Source organism: Falco punctatus (assembly GCF_963210335.1).
Source record: "Falco punctatus genome assembly, chromosome: 8".
Taxonomy (NCBI): domain Eukaryota; kingdom Metazoa; phylum Chordata; class Aves; order Falconiformes; family Falconidae; genus Falco; species Falco punctatus.
Window position 1 is genome coordinate 18815947 of NC_137588.1, and position 21953 is coordinate 18837899.

At 52.8% G+C, this 21953-nt stretch overlaps 2 protein-coding genes across 6 annotated transcripts in view; both read right to left on the reverse strand.

The window, feature by feature from the left end:
- HOXD3 (homeobox D3) overlaps positions 1-18547 on the reverse strand; it is a 37857-nt gene extending 19310 nt beyond the window's left edge. For 3 of the 5 annotated variants that reach the window (XM_080400515.1, XM_080400511.1, XM_080400513.1), the window contains exon 1: positions 5335-5701. The gene's annotated coding sequence lies outside the window, so the exon portion shown is untranslated. Of the gene's footprint in view, positions 1-5334; positions 5702-10320; positions 10348-18423 lie in introns of those variants that run through there. The other 2 variants (XM_080400512.1, XM_080400514.1) reach the window with 2 other exon arrangements.
- On the reverse strand, positions 12-18512 carry HOXD4 (homeobox D4). Its single transcript, XM_080400527.1, has 2 exons — positions 5835-18512; positions 12-5431 (listed from the first exon to the last, which is right to left on the reverse strand). Exons 1-2 carry the CDS (start codon positions 6241-6243, stop codon positions 5127-5129), a joined length of 714 nt encoding a protein of 237 aa, XP_080256653.1. The 5' UTR covers positions 6244-18512; the 3' UTR covers positions 12-5126.
- Positions 18548-21953: the final 3406 nt, after the last annotated feature.

Consider the following 21953-nt stretch of genomic DNA (forward strand, 5'->3'; position numbering starts at 1 on the left):
GGGCGGCTGGCAGGGCAGGAGCGGGCGGCGGGCAGGGCGCCCGGGGCAGCGGGGCCGGGGCCGGCCGGCCTTTGTGCGGGCGGCGGGGGGAAGGCGCGCTCGGCGCAGGTCCGGCCTCGCTGCAGCCCCCCTGTCAAAGGCACACGGCAGAATTTACGACCCCGCTGGCAGAGGGGCCGAGGGCCTTTCCCCGCCGGTGGGGCCGGGCAGCGGCTCGCCTGGCAGCCGCTTTGTTCCTTCCGCGCCGCTCCGCGCCTCCCCGCGCAGGCGGCCGCGGCCAGCGCCGCCGCCCCGGGAGGCGGTCAGCCTGCCTCCTCCGCGCCGCTCCGCGGTGCCTCCGCGCCGCTCCGTGATCGCCCTCTTCCCCCCACTCCCTGGGAAGCAAAGGTCACCGCTTGCGCCCGGTCCGGTTCCCGGCCGCTGCCGAGCTGGAAACCAGGAAGCAGCGTGCCCTATTTGTCAAGCGTTTGACAGCTGAGTTCATTAAGGCTTAAATAAGAAGGAATAAAAGTAAAAAATATTTACGTACCGGGCGCTTCTTTTTCGGCAGCTACCAAAGAGCTAGGTGTGCAGAGAGAGGGACTGCACCCTTTGTATATTATATTCTTGGGATCTCTTCAGTTTTCAAGTCTGATAGAGTCCTTTGCTTGGCAGATTAATGACGACTCCGTGTTTCTTAAGGGACGTGCTGAATTAATTATTTCGCAAATCACGTGGTCAGGACTTGTAGAAATCTATTCTTATCATCTTCCTTGCACTTTGAAATTCTGCCTGTTATGACTGTTCCTAGCAAGATTATTTTGGTCTCTAGGCTTGGAGGGAGACGGGAGAGGGGAAAAAAAAAAAAAAAAGGAAAAGAATCAGGGGAAAGGGCTAACAAACATGGCCGTTGGAAGCGGTGTGGCTCTGCACCGAGAGGTCCCTATTTACTGTACTGTACAGTGAGTGGGGTTTGCTATTGACTCTGCCTTTCCTCTTCATTCTTACCTTAACGACTAGTGGTGATATAATATACAGAACTGTATTGATGTATCGGGAGTAACAGGAGGAGCCATTAAACAGGAGCGAGAGAAAGTATAATCACAAAATGTGCCTCGATGTTTAAACTTAGCCAGTGTGTGCTTAGAAATGCACGCTCCCCCTCCCTCTGCGCGCTCCAGGCAGTAAGGGCACATGCCTCCTTCTGTGCACCACGCTCCTTTCCCGGGCTGAGCAAGGGACTGTCTTTTTGGACTCGTGCCTTGACCATGCTCCAGGAGAGGACAAGTCCTCGGTGACAAATACTTATGGCAAAAACAGTGCAGTCGACTTCTCCTGGCCGGAGGTATGTGTTATTGTCTGAGGTGCTTATGCAGGGGAGAAAAAGCTGATGTTTGCCTTAGGTGCATGGGAAAGTTTAAACTCTCCAAGTTTTGTGTTCTCTTGTCATCTTTCGCTTGTATTGGTGAAAAAAGTGAAGCTTACTGTCCGGAAAAGCTACTCACTGCATTTCAATTTCAAATTTCCATTTCTTTTTTGAATAGATTCCTTCCAGGACTCACCCATCTAAAAGGCACACATCTGTGTGGGGATCGAGGTGACTTCAGGTGTGGTTCCTTGCCTCCTACCACACATGCATAAATCCGGGAGTCATTCTAGGAGAGCTTGTTAAATGCAAAGCAGTAGCAAATGGATGACAGGCACTTTTAACTGCAGCCTAAATGTAAATATAGACTCCAGCTTGGCCTAGAGTCACACCATTATGGCTGGGGCAATCATCAAACCTGTTCAAAGGGACATTTGGAAGGATGCTATGCAGTCACTCATCTTTTAACACTATAATGATGGGAGGGACAGCATTTTCACAGGAGAGAGACCCACCTTGTAAGGACTGTTTGTTCAAGGTACAAACCAGAATCTATTTCTCTACACCTTTTATTATTTCAAATGTATATGGAGGGCTTACATCAAAACTACAGGCGACAATTAGTATAAATAACACTTTAATCAATGGCAGCAAAACATTGGCAAGGTCTATAAAAAGCATCACACTTTAACAGAGATGGGGGTATTGCTGGACAATGTGACTATTCAACAAAGGCTCCAATGCACAACATTTCACCCATGATAAACAAAAATCACCAACTTCGCTTCCTCCACAAAATAGTTCTGGAAGAAGGTTAAAAACCAACAAAATGTAAATCTCAGGTTTGCTTTGCACGGGAGATACTGACCAGTGGGTGCTGCTGGTCGTTATTACAGACATTCCTGACCCTTCAGAGCACTGGCAGCTGGAAACTATTTCTTTTGGTACTTTCTGCCTCCTGTTCACTTATTCTGCAAGCTTACAAGGCAATTACAACTAAACAAACTTACAGTGCCCCAGCTTCTCTCAAATGGGACTTGCAAACAGGGTTGTAAGAGCTGTGCCTGCTGAACCCAACACTCGTCCTGGAGATATTAACATTTCAAAAGACAACGAGACAAATTCTGCTGGAAGCTACATCCCTGTTTGACTTCAGTGGATGGGGGAAGGAAATCTGGGAGCAGAATTTGGTCCTTTAACTCCGGGAGCCAATTCGGTTGATAAGAAGCACAAAGCAAGGTTTTGCTTATCCAAGGCCATTATTTTCCAGAACTGTACCACAGATGCCAAAGTTGGTAGCTCTTTCTCGAACAACACTTTTGCCCTGCTCCCAGCCAACTTATCACAGACTCTAAGTAAACAGCGGGGGTCCAGGAGGGGGGGTTTCAAGAAGAGCAGCCACAGAGGTTTTTCTCCCCCTCACCCCACCCCAGATTCGTATGAAGAGCAAAGGGAGGGCTTTGGACAACTGGAGGCCGCTGCCACAAGAACGGGGTGCAACAAAACTTGAAAACTTGTCTCAGGAATTCCCTCCTCAAGCGCTGCTGCTAGCTGCTCTCCATGCCAGAGAAAGGGAAGGGTAGTTTGGGTCCAAAAGGTTAAGGGTTTAGAGGTCACTCTTCCCGGCTGAAATACAACTAATCGAATAGAAAATTTGTCCTCTGGGTGAACCTGTTCCTGCAATTTAGCCGAACTTCAGTAAAATACCTTTTCAGCTTCTCAACGTGAAGGCGTCAGAAAGAAGACGTCTTTACTATGTATGAACTCGGTGCTTTTTGTCATAGAAACAATGATGCGAATAATGCAGGAATATCCATCTTTAATATCACGACGTGGAGATATTCAAGTATTGCCGTGTGCAAGTCTGAGAACTGGGCTAACCCTAAGGAAGAACAAAGAGTTTTCTCCAGGCTCTAAAACAAAAGACCAAGTCTTAAAGACACTTTGCAGACTTCTAGGGATGAGAAAAGGGCAGAAATTAACCGCTGGCCACAGTTAATGCTGCCGAATACACCCCTGTTGAAAAGCTCGCCTTTTATTTTCGAATTAATTCAAGCCCATTTTGGACAGTGTTTTCCCGAGTGAGCCCAGAAAGCAGTGAGTCCTCGGTGGGAAGCACCCAGCCTGGAGATGGGCATGTTAACTCACCCCCTGTTCTTTCCACTTTCCTTCAGCGTTTGCTCTGGGTTTCCTTCTTTGCCTCTTTTCTCTTTAATAAAGGGATCACCTCGTTACAATTTCAATTATATGGTCCCTCTCCCATCCTGCCCTGAGGGTACAGGAGATAAAGGCTGAGCTTTAATATCTCATGAGCAGAGATTTAAGTGGCTGAAGGAGCTGGTTTGGCTGGGTTTGGTAGTTACAGCTCACTAAAACTTTGGCACGATGCAGCCAGCAGCCAGGGACAAACCCGTGGATATTAGACCAGCTCTGCTCCCATCCAAGCCTTTCCCCTTTCCCTGAAAGCAACTTGCTGAGATTTCCAGCCATCAGAGTCATGTGTCGTGGCTTGCTCAAAAACAATCACTGTTCTTAAAAAAAACCAAAACCAAATACAAAAAAACCACCAACAAACAAACCACAAAACAACAACACACAACAGACCAAAACAACCCCAAAAACAAAACAAAGCAGCAACCCACATAGCCTATCTTTCTCTCGGGCAGAAAAGAAATTTAAAATTTGATTGAAAGAATGTATTCAGCTTTCAGCTTTGAATGGCTCAGATTATATCAGAAATCACACTAATTTTTCACTCGGGAGTTTTCTTTTTATTTTTTTGTTGTAGGGGTTGGCTTTTGTGGTCCTTTCCCGCCCCCCCCCCCCCCCCTTTTTTTTTTCTACATTTTTAAATGAGGTATTGATGGTTTAAAGCACAGCGCTGAGCAGAGCAGACTTGGGAAACAGATTTCAAGCCTGTTAGCCCTGGATGGCACACGGTAAGGAGCAGGGACGCCTTTCCCATTCACAAATAAGGAAAATCAAAAAAAGGGACAAGAAAGTTGTGTACGTCCAAGACAAGTAAACAATTATACATGTGTTCATGGGACTGGGAAGGAGAAATACTGTATTTCAGCTCCCCTTCTCCATTTTTGGTTTGACTATTTTGTTTTTTATCTTTACTCTTCTACATAACAAATAAATAAATACGCTAACACTATCAGTACATAAAATAACCCGTTTTGACTTAATTTCTATGCACACCTTCTGAGACGTTATAGAAATGAGCAAGTATTTTCATTACACCAAGAAAGGTAAGCAGCACAAAAAGTTCACAATTACTAGTCTTTATGTTCAAATAAAAGACTATGCTACAAATTTCCTGTCCTCAACTTGCCCAAATGCATCCTCCTCCCGAAACTGCATGGGATAAAAAGACAATTAAAAGTAAAAATCCAAGAATAAAGCATCAAACCTCCACTTTCAAATTCAAAACTGCAACACAGGACAGTGTCATTTTCAATGATTTATTACTTTTTATGGACAGAAGGTCTCGTTTAATATTTTCCCAATTCCCACTGCCTGCATGATGTTTCCTTTTCTTTTTTCCTCCTTTCTTTCCCCCCTTTTTTTATTTTTCCTTTTTTAGGTTGTGCTAGCAGAGGCAAATAAAATAAAAGTCCAGAGTAGCGTCATTTTGTCTCCTTTGTACAACAGTACCTTAAAGAAAGATGACAGTTTCTCGAGTCCTTAGCTGCTACATGCAGGTTCTGCTTGGGCAGTGTCAGTTATGTACAGTAGTGGTCAGAAGCAAAGGATGAAATGGAAAATTTCACCTCTTCTACAAAGTTGTCAAGTCAGTCTGACGGTCCTTGGAACCAGTCTGTAAATGGGGGTTTGAACCAGAGGCAGAAGACCTGCCCTTCGTGTTGGGCAGTTTGTGATCTTTTTTCCACTTCATTCTTCTGTTCTGAAACCAGATCTTGATCTGGCGCTCAGAGAGACACAAAGTGTGGGCTATCTCGATACGGCGGCGCCTGGTCAGGTACCTGTTAAAATGAAATTCTTTTTCCAGTTCTAGGACTTGCTGTCTGGTGTAAGCTGTGCGGGAGCGTTTAGGTTCCCCTCCGTTGTAATTGGGATTCACTGGGAAAAAAATACGGAGAACTTTACAAAGCTAATCTTGACTTGCCGGTTCGACTTTACAAAAGAAAACCTTACGAGCTGCGAGCATGTGGCCGGGCTGGATTCGTCCCAGTCGCTTACAATGAACGGGCTGCTCTCCCCCTCATTTAAGGCAGGCGCTGCAGGCACACGCAGCTAGGTAGGCTGTGAGCCTCTAGCAGGCTCCTAAAATGGAGTTTTCCCCTGCACGGCAAAGCCCCGCATGGCCAACGGCCTATTTCCTCAGCAATAAAAATTTATGACGAGTGTAATTGGCTACCTCGGCTTAAAAAGCTCGTCCACGAGCCTGGCAGGGACTCGGGCGAGCGTCGCTGAGGACGATCGGAAGCAGGGGAGAAGAGCAAAGTAAGAAGAGGATCCTTACCCGAGTTAACATGGACTTTCTTCATCCAGGGATAAACTACTGCTGGCTGCTTAACTGCTGACCCGTTTGGGGCTTTGAGGGCCGGCTGCTGGCTGCAGGCTCGCGAGTTGGGCATTGGAGGCGGTGGACAATGCTCTGCTTGGCCGGGGAAGTGGCTCGCTGGGCCGGATTGCTCCTGTCCATGACCCCGCGGCTGCACGGCAGAGCCTTGGGCATTGCTACAGCTAAAGGGCTGCTCGCTGTAGTTTGACCGTGGGTAGAGACCCTGGTGCTGGAAATCAGAGCCCTGCGAGTCACTGTAGTACTCGGCCCCCTGCTCGCCTAGGTAGCTATTCTGCAAATATTCCTCGCAAGGAGGAAATTTGGGATCCACATACTTAGAGTTCACCATATACGAACTCATGGCCATTAATTTCTGAAGGTAGAAAATACTAATTTTTCTCGTGTTGTCTTTTTTTCCCCTGCCATAGAGCCCTCCTACTTGCTGTCAACTGAATAAAGTTAGGCGGGCATGTGACCGGCCCGGCCAATGGGGAGGCGGGAGCCGATCACCGGATTTCTCCGCAGCTCAGCATTTCCACCGATTTCGCTCAATAATATCCCTGTAACCGAATGACCCCCCTCCCCGGCGGGTCGCACCCCCCAAACCAGGTACCGGAGGTGCAGTGATGCTCCTCGGGCGGCGGCCGCCTCCCCGGCCCGCAGGTAGGGCCAGCCTTTTGTCTGAGCCGGCTGCCCTCGCCCCCGGCGGATGGTGCCCCGCCGCCTGATTCACCAGCCGCGATCGCCACCGGGGTTTGTTACCTCGCTTGAAATAAAATATCGAAAGAAATATACGGAGCGAGGAGCTGAAGTGGGGTTAAAAGGGAGGAAGCTGATAAGGAGGCGAGGAAAAGAAAAGCCATCAAAGAAGGGGGTAATATCATGTACAATAGATCTGTCCTGTCTTTGTCTCGCAGAGGTCATCCAAAAGTTACCAGAATTTAGTTCTGCTGAATAAAATTAGGCAATCAGTAACTTCTCATTCACTTTCAAGCCTCAATATATACGTGTGCATACGTACGCCCGCACAGATGCAAACGCACACGTATATACATTAATCTGTGCACGCACGTGTGTAAAATCATACAGATGGCAAGAAACCGTTCACTTTTAACCACTAAAGTTCAATCAATTGAACTGGAGACGCCATTTAATTAGGTTAAAAATATCACGGGTTTAATGAGATAAATTCGGTCTTCATTCATCAATATCATTCCTGGAGCACAAGTAAATACATTCCAGTGAGACGAATGCTGGTTTTGCTGCTGTCGTAAATATTTTGATGCGATCTGGACCCTTGACAGGAAAATTTTGCTAACGTCTGACATATCTAGCTAATTTATGAGTATCTTTTTAAAGATTCATTCACTGATCGGTAGGTAATTTTTTTTTTCCAGAAAATTTGCAACTTCTGGTGAGATTAACTGTTTAAATTCACAGTCTGTCAGTGACAGTTAGGACTGAACGATAACTGACATTTTAAGAGACGTCCTAAACCTTAGCAAATAGGAGCAAGGCAGCAAAACTTTTATAAATTCTGAGTGTTCAGCACGCACATGCCTTTTGATTCCGCCAGTATTTAAACTTCTAACCATTTGCAGAAAGGTGAAGTTTTTGCATCGACCATATATTCCCCTAGAATCGAATCTGTGACTATATGAATATCACACAAATTCGGTTCTACAGGGTATATATAGACAACGTAATAACATTCTGTTTTCATCTACAATATAGCAGGTCTTTGCAATTCTCTTAGTCTTTACTGTCTTCTGAGGAATGCAAACTATTCTGCTGGGACTCAGTTCTGAAATACGGATTTGCAGGACGGTGGGATTTCAGAAAAGATTCACGCTTGTTATTATTGCTGTAATAGAGCTATAAGACTCTGCACCAATTTGTAGCGACGAATTTCGCCTACCAAATTCTCAGAAAGACCTGCTGTTCACTTTAAATGCTCTGCCGTTTACGTCCTCGCTACGGAAAACGGACGTTACCGGTCAAATTGCGCTATTTAGAATAATAATGGTTAAAATAATCTAGAAAATAGTCTTTATTTAGGCTAGCAGGAATCTGAAAAGATTCTCCATAATTAGAAATACACACACACCCCCAAATAAAATAAAAAAAAAAGAATTAAAAAAAATCGAAACAGAAGTAAAACAGCCTACAACAGAAACAGCGATTGGTGAAAAAGAGGAGATTAGAGGCTGGAGTTAGTTGCTCTCGGGCAGGGGAGAGTTTCCAAATTTACCTTCATCCCATTATGCTGGTCTAGCTATTATCCCCGCGAGCTGCCTGCGAGCCACAGCCTCGCACCCTCCCAGGTTCTCCCCGCCGTAGCGTTTATGGTGAAGGGCAGGGCGAGAGGTCAGCCGAAATCATTTACAAACATATCACAAAGTTTCATTATTTTTACTTTGTCGACAGCGGCACACAGGAGTACAAAAGTTCATGAATTGTGTCTGACCCAGCTCCTCACTGCTGTCCTGCGGTCAACCTCTTCTGCTTCCACTATTTAAAACAGGCACCATAAGGACAAATAATGGTGCGGGTGTGATACATCCAGCCGCTGCGGAGGGCAGATTTGGGGGTGTTGCGTTTATCCGAGCGATGTGTACCGGTTTGTTTGCCTGGCTCCAACTCCCAGCTGCCTGATCTGGGGGATGCTGGTTTTAAACATCTGCTTTCTTACCACTACGGTGGTGTCTTCTTCACAGCAAGTGCAACTCGAAACGATTTTGTGTCCCTAATCTGCTACACCACCCCCCCCCCCCCGATTTTTTAAATCTCCACCCAACTGTTTTAAGCGGCTCGCCCCGCTTTCTCCTCCTTTCTTTGAGAGGAGGGGGGTGATACCTCCCCCCGGAGGGGGGTATTAACCACTCGGCTGAACTGGCAGGGTAGCACACACCCCCAAAGCGAGCTCGAGTTTGGGGCAGCCCCGGGAGCGGACAAGACCAGCGAGGGCTGCCCGGGGAGAAGCGATGGGGCTGGGGAAGCAGCAGCTCCCCGCTTTGCTTAATACTACACATTTTCATATTTGTTAGACGCTGTGACCTGCGTTTCACCTTATTGCACGACTTGCTCAGACAGGTCAAAGCCAAAGAGTTATTGATGAACAAAAGCGTTATATATTCACCTCCTGTTCAACTGCCCATACAAAATGCTTTTGATCTATCAGGCTTTTTGTATTCTGGTTCATAATCAGTATGCTAAATATACTTTGGCAGAAAACAAGTAATCCATACATTTAGGGCCGGCCCTGGAATAAAATGCCAAGGGCATGTACATAGCACAGGGTTGAGTTACGGGGGGGGGAGGAAAGTTACCTATGGAATACAATTAAAACTGCAACGCTGCAGGCGATTCTTTAGTTTGTATATGAGGGCTCGGAAACCAATATCGCAATGTCAGGCAAAAAGAGAAGGAGAAGCCTGGCAAAAGCAGTGAAAGAGATTATTTATCAGCAAGCAGGGAGAGGAAACAGGGAGAAAGGCAAACAAACACAGCTCCTCTCCTGTACATGTTCCCGATCAGAGTGGGGCTGACAGGAGCAGGGAGGGCAACGTATACCTAATGAATTTCCAAATATCGCAGGATTTCTTTCCTCTGAGCCAGTCCCATTGTGACACACCAGGACTTATGCACTTAGCTCCTTACTGCAGCCAGAAAGGTTCAACAGCATCTCCTGCTACACACTGATCTGCTGCCCTCCCCTCGGTCCCCCCACCGCAGCTCATGCGGGACCACCGGGGATGCGAAAACCCCTGCAGCAAAAGGTTGCCCTCCTGAGCTCAGAGACCCATTCCCTTCCGTGCCTTCACAGCATTTAGATCCACGTTTGGATATCCCTTGCGCGGAGAGACGTGGTAGCAGAGGACCAGCGCTACCGCCCCGCACGACCTGGCTGCAGCGCGGCTGACCCGGCTGGCGGGCGCTGACAGCCCCCGGAAAGACCCCGCCGCCTCTCCCACCCCTTCACCGGGCTGTGCCAAACGACGTTAACGTTAGACAGCAGGCACAGCTCTGCTTGGAATCCCGTCTGGAGGAAAGAGTGGGAGTAGCCAAGGTTGTGAGGCGCCGGGACACAACGTGATCCGTCCGGGCTCTGCACGGGGAGGCGCTGTACGGTCCCTCGGAGTTAAAATGGAAACGCTGCTAATTGCTTCAGAGTGCTTAAGAGCAGGACACCTGCACAGCCCTATAATAAACCCTCAGGAGACTGCACCTCTCCACCTAACGCTAGCCAGGACTATGACAAGGTACCACAAACCAACTCCACAAGAGCCTTCACATGCTGACATAGTCTTTTTTCCTTCCTTTTTTTTTTTTTTTTTTGTTAGCAATATTCAGCAGGGATACATAATTTTTAATTCTTCCAGTCTGAAGGGAAAAAACAGGATTTTGAAGCAACACAAATTATGAGAAATAAGAGGTTACTTACGGTGGATGTCCTTCCATGTTGCCGAACCTGTTGCAATAAAAACGTGTGTTACTGTTGTATTCCACATACGGGTGATATTTCTGGAGAACAGTTACAGACCACGTTTGATAGATGAAGGCAGAGAGGAGCTGGTGGTAAATCCTGCGAGCAGCGGAGTGGTGGGGTGGAAGCCCCTTCAGAATGAGGACCACGTTGCACTCAGGCAGTTTTTTATGAACACATGCTTTTCCTGTGCCTGGGGTGTGATCTTTCACTTTTAATATTCATAGTCTAGATTTTATACCGGATAATTTCTAAAGGGATGAAAAGCCAGACCTCCCTCTTTCGCTGATGGGGGGGGGGGAGAAGAGTAACAAAGGCCCTTTTTTTTTTTTTTTTTTTTTGTTCCGTGGCTATCCAGTCACAAATGAAATATTCAGATCACCTTTGCTAAACCATCACCCATAAAATCTCACAAAATGCCATGCAGCATCGTATCCATGCTGAGCACAGAAAGAACTACAATTTTATAAGAAAAAGTCTCGGATTACTCTAAAATAGGTCCCCTTTAAGATCACCTAATTAACCTAACAGTAACCACGAGACATGCGTCTTTGTTTGCATTACAGAAGGACAGATTTGACTTGAACTTTCCTTCAAACCTTCAAATAAATACATTCAAAGATCACATTAAGGAAAACAAAAACAGGCGCTCCTGAAACGCAAATAATACTGGGGGGTTCTTTTCTGTCAGCGAGTTTTCCTCCTCTATTGCCTTCCTACGATATCTTGGAAAGTTATTGTATTACACACAGAGCAACTGCCTCGGTATCAATAGTTCACTAGATAGAGCTTCCAAAGACTGGTTTTGTTAAAAAAAAATTAATTATTTCTTTTAGTTCTGCCCACTCTGGATAGGATTCAGATCTTGCGAGAACAGCGGAATAATATCAGCATTTCAGCACTGAACATTCCCTTACCGTTCCTTTCCTTCGTATCCCTTTTTAAATTATTATTATTAAAAAAAAAATAATGTTAGCTTTAAATAAGATGCCCCATTGATTCAGGGATGTCAGACAAGGGCAGCCCGCTCCTCCCGGCGCTGCCCCAGCCACCTGAGCTCTACCTGCCCGTTTTCCCCAGCAAGGCAGCCCCGCACTGCCGGGCGGCGCGCGCCGGTGCCCCGCTCCGGCAGAGTTTCGAGGGGTGCAAAGAGCCCGAGCGCGGCGGCGGCGGCGGCGGGGAGGCCGGTAGCGGACTTACTGTGCGCTCCCCCCGCGACCGGGGGGACCCGGGAGCAGAGGTGCCTGCGCGGCCGCATTCCCGCAGACGGTTCCCTGCTAACACTTTCCCGATTACTGCTTCCAGGAACGAAAGCATCTGCACTTGTATGCTCTTAAACTAATTTATGGTGGGAATTATATTTTGGCTTGTCAACTCTCAAGCCATAAAACAAAGTTTATTGGAATCACGTGCTTCTAAATAGCCACTCAGGACCTATCTCTGTGGAACCATAAATAACCTTCAGCTTTAAACTTTTATTCGCTAAATAAAGGTTCGCTGAATCTGTCCTATAAAACGGGACTGGATAGGAATAGCGGGGATGGGCAGAAGGTCAGCTCCGCGGCGTTATGCCGGCCTTTTTGAGAAGAGTGTTGTAGGTAAAGCTGCTACAAGCGGTCCCAAATTGCTCTTGAGAAAGAGGCCGGGTGCATTTCACCGTGGGTACCCATTCAAACCTTTCTTTTCACTTCTTAGGGGACAGGGAAACCCATCGTCAGGAAAAAACAGAGGTGGTTCGGGGAGGAACCCCCTCTCCCTTCTTCCCTGGATGCATGTGGCATTTTGGTCACGCGCCCCTGGAAAATGGTTTTGACCCGCGCACCTCCTGAGCTGCTGCCCGGGGGAGCTGTGCCAGGGGCTGCGGGCTCGCTGGGCACTCGATGGACCTTTGCAAGCGACCAAACTGCGGGAAACAGCGAGGGCACCGGGCTTTGGAAAAAGAGAAAGTGTGAAGCCTGCCACAATGAGATCTTTGAGGACGGGAAGTTTAAGGACGGTTATAAAACAATAAAACAGCCCTGGTGTGAAGGGAACAGGGTGTGAGTTAGCAAATGAGAATTTCAAGGAGCCCGAGCACAGGAAGTCAAATGTCGCGGGCAGTCACACAGCATAAAGGAACCCGGGCATCAACTCCCAATCTATCATGGCTAAGATGAGGAAGTCGGAGCGACCAGCAGCTCCTGGTGCCTCCGAGGAGGAGCTTGTGCTTTCCCCAGAGGGCGGGGAGCCGCGTCAGCCCCGCCGGGGACCGGCCGCGGAGAGAGGGGACCGGCCGCTGTCCCGGCCCGCGGGGCTCAGCTCTGAGCAGCGAGCCAACTGCACCTCCTTGCTGGGTGGTAGCACTGTCACCAGCTGGGTGGTGCCTAACGCCAGAGTCAAGTCCCTCCTGGTTTGCTCTTACTCGGCCATTTCCTATCGAACCTGGCTATATGAGTTCGAGGTTGCCCAAAACGGGCAGTGTAAGCTCTGGCCGTGCTCTTCAGGTGGCTCAGATCTCAGCTGACGAATTCTTTTTCCTCCAGAAAGCAAGAGGCCTCCCGAGCAGTTTCCCTGCTCCTTCTTTACGACCCAGGGTTATTTGCACTTTGCTGTTTTTCTTGCTTTGTGTCAATGCCCTAATCACATGGCATCACCCTCGTGCTTTTTTGATGGCCTAAGCTGGGGATGGCTCTTTCTTTCTGTGCCCTTCCTTGCCCAGGACGGCTGGCAAGGGCAGTGCCTAGGGTGACATTTCAGCTGCAGTGTGTAATCTGAGGAACTTTACTGGGTGGCCGACAAAAACCCGGGGGATCGGGCCAGGCGTCCCTGGGAGAGTGGTGGGCTGCCCAGCGTGGGGCTGACTCCAGGGTCGCTTTCAGCTGGAGCACGGCCCGTGCTCCCAGTCCCCGTCATGCAGGAGAAGAGCTCTGTGGGGCTGTATCCTGCGCCCTGCCCAGGCACCTGGGCCTGGGCACGGCAGGCGCTGGACCCTGGCACCCTCCAGCCTCCCTCCACGCCCGACCCCGGCCTCCTGGGGAATGGCTTCAGGGGAAAGCAGCTGTGAGAAGCCAGGGTGCCGGTGTCCTGGGAAGGTGGGAGAAAAAGCTGCGGATCGGGACATGAGGGGTAGGGTCCAATGGGAAAGACGAACAAAATGTGGGGAAAACAAGGCTGGGACAAAAACCATGATGCAGAATCAAATGCATTCGCCCTGGGCATGGCAGCTGCTGGTGTTGCAGAGTCCGTTCCCGGGCAGTGGGGACCACGGATGGGCTTCAGCTCCTCTGCGGGCATGGCAAGCGTCATGTCCCTTCCCGGGTGTCTGCGATGGCTTCGGCTCCCTTGGCCCGTCCCATGGGCTAGAGAAGCCCATGGATTGGAGACGGGGCACCCTCCCGCGAGTGCGGGAGGAGAGGAGCCGTGGCGAAGCAGGTGGCCAGCCGGGCGACCGAAGTGTCAGCCCCTGGCAAACAGGGAGGGAGCGACTGCAAGGCCCGGGCACGTGATTCGGGCAAACGTGTCCGGGAGGCTGGGGCTGGGAGAGATGAGGCTGTGGGATAGTGAGGAGTCGATGAGTGAGATACAGCTCCCTGTGATCTAGGGGCAAGACGAATGTTTCTGCAACCGAGTAATTGTAGCCCAGAGATTTTGAAGAGGGATTTAGGAGGATTTTCACAGTTCCTATTCTAAAATGCAGATGTGAAAGCTGACTTTGAAGCTCTGGCCAGTTCATTCTCTAGGCTTTTATGCAAGTTCTCATATTCGGGGCTGATGATCTGGAGCTGGATAAGATGTGGAATGAAGTAACCCAGTAACAATTGGTTTCCCTCTGGTAATTGTTGCGATAAAAGGCTTGGGGAAATTGAATCACATGTGTAAATCACCATCGGTCTCGATACTACTTGACAGACATGACGACCAGCCTCCTGCCCCGAGGACCACACCGCCAGAAAATGACAGGCTCCATCTCTGACTTTGAAGACCTACGGAGCGCCTTGATAGCGTCAAACGCATTAGCCCTCTCTGCTTTTATCACAACCCCGACATTTCAGCAGTCACCCCACCGCCCATGCCCTCGCCGAGCAGGATGTGGGCATGCAAAGGCCCCTGCCCCCAGCACCCCGCGCCTGCAGGCAGATCCGGCGGCAGCAGAGACCCGGAGCGGGCAGGGCAGCGGCGAGCCGCGCCTCGACATCAAACGGGGGCAGCGGCGGCGGCACCCCGGGTCCGCGGGGGAAGAGGGCGAGGAGTGCAGGGCCGGGAGGGGAGGCCGGGGGCCGTGGGAGCGTCTAGCTGGGGCAGGCACGGCCCGGGGGGCCGGGGGCCGCCAGGGTCATGTCCGGGCACGGCTGGGGAAGATGAAGCCTGGAGGCAACAGGTGAGACGCAGGCAGGGAGATCTGCCGGGCCCCGACTTGCAGGGGGCAGAGGGAATGTGCGGAGGCCGGGGACTCTGCCCGGACGAGGGGAGCCGGCGGGGAGAAGGGTGCGGGCCTCCACGGTGCTCTGGCACCCACATCAAAGGGGCAGGGAAGGAAGCAGTGAATGCCCCACATCAAAGGGCGGGCCGGTGACCGGGAGGGCGGCGAGACACCCGAGGTGAGCCCCGTAGGCACCGTGGGGAAGGCAGGGAACGAGGAGGGGCGCGCACGGGGGCGCGCAAGGGCCCGTGCACCCGCGGCGGGCGGGAGCCGCAGCGCGGGAGGCCGTGCACAGCTGGGGCACAGCTGGGGAGGGCTCCGGAGACGCCCGAGAAGGATGGCGAACCCCCCCCCGTGCCCCCCGTCCGCCGGCGGGTCTCTCCCGTGGGCAGGCGGGCGGCGGAGGGGTCCGGGGCCCGGGGCGGGCGGCGGGGGGCGGCGGGGGGCGGCGGGCCCCTCGGCCAGGCGGGGAGAGCGGCCAGGCTTGTCCTACAGCGCCTTCTCCTGGAAGAGGCCGTGGAGACAAAATGGCTGGCGACGGCGGCCAGGGCCTGCCGCGCCCCCGGCGGCCGCTCCGCGCCCCAGCCCGGCCGCCCCGAGGCGGGGAGCCGCGGGCAGGTGACCCTGGGCCGGGATGTCGCAGCGGGCGCCCACCCGCGGGCAGAGGCGGCGGAGCCGGGCCTCGACGGCGGGGCCGAGCGGGCGGCTGGGCTGGCCTCGCCGCCCCCGCCCCCTCACGGGGTCCAGCTCGGGTCGCCCCTGGCGTGGGGCGCTGGGTGGGCGCTGCGGGCTGCCTGCCCCGCTCTCGCCGTCCCCTCCCCCGCGGGTGATGGAAAGGGAGCGCTGGGCTTGGGCAGAGCCTGCTGCCGCTCAATGCACTTTATTGCCCCTTGTCTTTAGCAGAGACCCTTCCACCGCGCCCCGCCCGGCCCCCGCGACCTGCTGCAATGTTTATTGTGCCTCATCTTTTCCTTTCGCTTCCTGTTTTTTCCTCTCCCGCTCCAGCAGCATTGAGTGCCGCACTGCAGTAGAGCCGTAAATACCTTTAACAGCTGCCTGCCAACCGAGGGGTGAAATACTGTCTTTGTTCGGATTTTTTTCTGCCCCAAGCGCTCATAAAACACCCCGTGAGAATTATATTTGTTTGGAGAAAGGGAAACATTATTGGGAAATAAACGAATCGGCGGGATTTGCGGTTCTTAAGAGCGCAAAACCAACTGTTTGTCTTTGCTTAGTCTTATCGGGTTTCCCAGGTCCGCAGTTCACATCGCATTCCCCTCCTTGCACCAGACCCCTGCCAGACTCGGGGAGCAGAGGCTGCACGTCACCCCCAGGCAACTTGCAGCAGCCAAGCGGGAGCCCAGCATGACTTCCCAAATGGCAGCCGGCGCCAGCGGTACCTGGACACTGCCAGGGAGCGCAGGCTGCCGTTTCCTGCCGGGTGTTTTGTGGTGGTGTTCTTTTACTGCCCGTGCGTCAGCAAAGTGTGGGCTAGGGATCGTCTGTTTCCTTAAAAAAAAAAAAAAAAAAAAAAAAGAAAAAAAAAAAAGATGAGTCATAAATTCTGTCGAACACCTCGGGAAACGAAGCAGGTGTGAGAAATGTGAATGTGAATTCTGTATTCCAAAAATCAAAAATTACAGCACACCAACACTTCTATGCTCATACAGGCGCCCACGTTATGTAGGTGTATAAATATATATAAAAATGCTGTCTTCTTATGTGCCATATATATATACACACACATATTTGTTATGAATACTTACAAACATATAGGTATATTTAAGAGCATACACATACCTATGTGAGCTTCAATGTTAATGAAAGTAATGAAAGGAAAAGAAAAAAAAACAAAAACAAGAAAAAGAGCAAAAGCAAGGAAGGAAGGAAGCCGGTTAGAAGGGAAAAAAGCCGAACTCCCACATAAACCAGTGGGATCATAAATGCATATGTGTATCCGTATGCGTCAGCATATGGACCCGCAGACACACACATGCACATTAGAATTCGTTAGAACATCCTGCTTTTGTTTTCTTCTTCTCCCCCCGCCCCCCCCCCCAGGCTACGAATAATTTCAAAACAGCTCAAAGAAGAGATTTTTCGAAGTTTTTGGAGAGATTTATAGCCAGGCAGCTATAATTACTGTGTCACCTAGGAGGGATTCTGAGAGTGAAACCTAACGCAATACGTACTTTCCAAGTTACTCTTGAAGGCTGTTGCCTATGTTGAAAACGATTCCTCCCAAATAATCCCCAAGACCTTCAGCAGCGCAGGGCGGTCGGCTAGTGCAAACAGCCCAAGCATGAGGGAAAGGTACCCTGTCGCTTACCGCAGCGGGGCTCGGGCTCAGCAGCTGGGGAGCTGCTCGGGCATGGATTGAAGAAGAATTTCTTCTGCGGCTCCAAGATACGTACCTGGGGCACGACCCATACCTTTCCACCCTTACTGGGCATGGTTTAATCAGGCATTTGCTTTTACGTTAAATAAGTGGCTGCTTTCGAGGCAAATGGCGACTCGGTAAATTCCTGCAGTGCACAGCGCATTTCCATTACTGTCCAACGATGTAAACACTACAAAAAACCAGCCAGCGGGTTTTCTGCTGTGCATTAACATTTTGAAAATGAAGAGGAGATATGTAAAATATATATGTTCAAAATAATGTACCTCGAAAGAATTGATGTTCTCCAGAGAGAAGCAGAAGTGTAGATACGTATATACACGTATATAGGTAATGTGTATACTGATATGTATACATAGATAGGTAATGCAGACACAGTTTGCGTGACTGTTCTATCTCCTCTACATAATTCAAAATAAACCCGGATTTGAGTATTTTTTCGAGAACTCGACTCCCGTTTAGCTCCCCGTGATTCCCACGTGGCTAAGCAGCCGTGCTGCGGGGATGCGCTCCCGGCCGTGGCTCCGCGCAGCCCGCCCCCGCGCTGCCGGCCCGGCCCGGGCGCCTCCCGCTCGGAGCCGCAGCCCTAGCTCATGCCCTGCACCGTGGGGAACGATGTGCTGAACCGGCCCGGCGGGGCGGGCGGGGGCTCCCGGGGCTGGCCCCGGGCACAGCCCCCGGCCCGACCGGCTCGGCGGGGCCGCCTCGCGCCCTCCGCCCCCGCGGGAGCACTGACCCCCATTCTCCTGCGAAAACACCTGTTAAGCTTTAAAGTTACTCGACCGCCCTTCCGCCTTGGGGAAAACAAACCACAGCACCACCACACCGCCCTTCAGACTGTCAGGGGGAAAAGTATCTCCCCCACCCCGATCAAAAAAACCCCAATCAACCTTTTATTGGAAGAAACCCCGCGGCAAGAGAGGTGCTTGCCGACTCGCACTGCGTCCCAGCCTTCCGCCCCTTGCCGCGGAGGGTGGCGGGTCACCGCGCCATCGCGGCCCGCAGCGCCTTTTCCGCTCCAGACCGCGCAACAGCTGCACGCACCCCGCGGCATGCCCACAACTATTATTAACAATAACAACACGATAATTACAATAGCAATAACAGCAACAACAGTAACAATCATAATAACAGCAATGGTAACAGCAAGACCAAGGGGCGGAGAGGGACAGGTGACCAAGCGGGGCAGGAGGACAGGAGTGGTGCGGGACGGTGCGCGGGCGCGGAGTACCGGCGGCCAGCCCGAGGGGAGCCGAGTGCTTACCGGTTCGCGGCACTGCCCGCATGCGGAGGAGCCCGGGAAGGTCGCTGTAATCCATTTTACACCCGCGTAGCAATCCGTGTGCCGGAGGAGATAGCGGCAGCAGGGGCAACAAGCGGCGGCGGCGGAGCGGGGGGCTGGAGTCGGCGCGGGGGCGGGCGCGGGACTCCGCGCATCCCCCCGCGGGCGCGGGAGACGAGGCGTCGCGGGGCCGGGGAAGTGTCAGCGCGGCGGCGGCGGGACTAGCCGCGGGTTTCGGGGCGCGGGACACAAACATGAGGGCGACTGCCATACACCTCAGCCTAGACAAAGGTTAGAAAAAGAGGGGCTGAGGCTCTCTGAAGGCAGAATGCGGAGGGAAATTCGCCAGGGAAATCAGGAAAAGGCCATGAAAGCGCTCGCTGCCTGCACATGACCAGCCGCAGCCAATGACGAGCCCAAATAGGTCATAAAAAGGTCTATTACCAAGTTGTAAATTTTCTTCAAACAAAAAGGAATTTACTGCAATTCCTTGCGGATTTTGCACATACTGCTTCCCAGCGCCATGTTTCTTTCGCCTGCGCGCTGCGCTTTTACGGAGCCCTCGGTCCCGCCTGCCCGCGGCCTGCGCGCCCAGGGCGCGGTGTCAGGGCCCCGCGGGCACGGCCGGGGTGCGGGAGATCGGCGCGGGGAGCGGAGCGCTGGCCAGCTCCCGCGCAGCGGCCGCGGGGCCGCTCAAAGGGGGGAACCGCGCTGTGGCGCTGGGTCCGCGTCTTGCCCCAACGAAAGGGGGCTTTACGCGCATCCCACCCCCCTGCTCCGCCGGGCCCTAAAAGAAACCACGCTGGCTTTAGCGCCCACTACTGAAGCCGACGACGACCTAAAAATAGTCCGAGCTGCTTTCCCACCCCGGAGTGTGCCGTTCCCACAGGTTGCGTCGGGCGCTGGCATCGCACCCCGGCTGCCCGCAGCGCCCCCCGGGCGGGGTGGCTTCTGCCCCCGACAAAACCTTCCCGGGGGCGCTCGGACCTGGGGCACCAACAGGGAAAATGCGATTCTTAGAAAATACTCGAAAAGACTAAAACCGGCCCGGTGTCCCCAGGGAATGCTCGGCACGGAGACCGGAGTACTGTGGGTGTTTCTTGCTCGGTTTTTGTTTCGGGGAATAGCCAGTGCCCTCCCCGTTGACCGTACCTGCCTCGAAAACAGAGCTAACAAACGTAAACACTCCTAAAGGTGTAGGATCTTTTAAACATGCTGCTTCAGCTGGTTGCACAACCGTGAATATCACACCCGTGCACTGTGTCCCTCGGTCCCGCCGGCACCCTTCGCGGCGACCCTGGAGCACCCACGGCCGCGCAGAGCCGCTCGACGTAGGAACAGAAATGTTCCGCGGCAACCGAAGGCGCGGTACCTCCGTGCTGCCGCTGTCGCAGGCGGCAGTTAGGGCTTTTCCCTGCCAAAACACTACTGCCTGACCCGGCGCTCGATGGCTCGGTTTTACTGGGCGCTTACTGACCGCCAGCGCCAATTTCTGGCTCGCTTTTCTTTTTCTTAGCAAGACTCCAAGTGTGAAGGAGGGAGAGATTTAGCTGCCAGGCTACGGGGGCGAAATACGTTAACAACTTCAGCAATTTTTTGCTTTTCTTTATAGATAAGACAGGGACGATCCCAGTCGCCACTAGGCCTCCGCAAATGATGTGCGCAGAAGGGAGTAGGGTTTTGCCTCCGTGGCTGCGTTCCCAGTCGGCCTAGGGAGAGCGACGTTAACGGAAACTTCTTCAGGAATATTTTAATTTTATTCTCTTTGTCTGGAAATTAAAAACAACTGCGGCAGCAGCTCTTTCCCGGATAAATACTAGCCTAGAAAATGCTCCGCTCGGATGTGAAGGTCTCCACCGGCAGCCCGGGCTTGCAGCGAACGGCAGCAGCGCGGCTTTACCCGCGCAGGACCCGCCGCGACCCCGCTGCGCCCAGCCTCAGCCGCAAGCGCAGCAGCGTAAAGAGGTTTTTTCCGTGGCCGGAGACCCAGCATGCCGGTGCCACTGGCAACGGGGATTATATTTCGAAAACCGAGGTTGTTTTACGCGTCAGGCGACTGGGTTTCCTTAAACGCGCACATCCTTCCTGTACACTAGGGCTACCGGTGTATTTATGCAAATCCATGCAGCAAAATGTTTACTTCGCCGCTTTGCTGCAGTTTCCTCTCATTTACAACCTTTAACCAACTACGCGATTAAAATAAACCGAGAACAATAGCTCCGCTTGCTAGTGCCTCCCTCTAGAGCTGGCGCTTTGCAGGAGTGGAAGCGTGCCGGCCTCGGCGGCGGGGAGGGGGGAAGAGGAAGGGAAACGAAATGAACAAATCCGTAGCACAAATCCCGACCCCGGGGACGGCGATTCCCACCGTACCGGGGCCGTTCCCGGGAGGGGGGCGGTGGGTGCGGGAGAAGGGCCCCGGCGTCGGGCGGGCCGGCACCTCCCCAGCCCCTGGATGCGAGTTCCCGAGCGGGGCCCCGGCTCGGCCCCTGCTCCCCCGGGAGCACGCTCCTTTCTTGGGCTGATAGTATAAATTTGTCGTGTTTGTCGCAGTGACCGGCGCGTCCCTGCGGTTCCCTTCGCGGAACCATCACTCACGGAGGCGTGAGGCGGTGGGGAAAAAATGACGCAGAAATCTTGATAGGGGTTTATACCTCATACCTCAGCCCTCTGCCTGCTGCTCCTAAAAAGGACCGCTCTCGGCTGTCCTCTGAAATACCGCGGTCTGCGGGACCCCGCTGCGGAGTGGGAGTCAGGGGAGGGAGGGGAGAGGGGGAGATAAATTAAACCGTTTTACTGATGGGAGAGGACTTCTCTCCCCGTGGCTGCGGGGAGCTGCGCAGCAGGCTCTGCCCTTGCCGGCAGCGGCCTCCGCTGGGAAACGCACCCCAGCCGCACGGTCGTATTTACGGGACGAAGTACCCTGCTCTCCGTTTACGCGTGGTTTCGCACCGCTGACCGCTACGGCTCCTGAGAACCCCCCGCGCCAGGCCACAAAAGCTTTGCATTCGTCTGCTCGTCCACCATCCGCGGGGGAGGCTAGGCCCGGTTTGCGTGGCGGGGCTCGAAGCCCCGCACCGGCCGAGAGCAACCCTCGGGGCCGGCGTGGGCCCGGCGTGCTCCCCGGGCCCGTCTCCCCCTAGTCGGGCTGGCAGCCTACGGCTTCGCGGAGTAAAAGGCCGGGAAAAAGCGAAGGCAGGGCCCAGGCCACACGTCGAGGGGGCTCCAAGGGCCGGGCCGCAGTGCGGGCTCAGTCCGCAGGTGGGGCCGCCGTCCCCGCCGGCTTCGGCCACGGCCCCGCAGGGCCCGTGGCTGGCGGCTCTGGCGCGGTGCGCAGGCGGCAGGAGCGAAACCCGGACTTTGTATCCGATGTGCCGTTCCCAGACCCCACGGAAGCACCCAGCCTGGGAGGAAGGACGGGGTAAAGGCGCAGGGGAGAGTTGTTCCAGATGCAGAGAGGCTCTGAAGGTTACTGGAAAAGCGGATTGCAAAAAGGATAACAGGTTGCCGATACA

What these genes read in the sequence shown, in the direction of transcription:
- HOXD4 (XM_080400527.1), bottom strand. Translation starts at nt 6,243, where the DNA reads ATGGCCATGAGTTCGTATATGGTGAACTCTAAGTATGTGGATCCCAAA. An exon ending in GAAAGTCCATGTTAACTCGG is followed by an intron (nt 5,432 to 5,834) that starts GTAAGGATCCTC and finishes TTTTTTTCCCAG; the next exon opens with TGAATCCCAATTACAACGGA.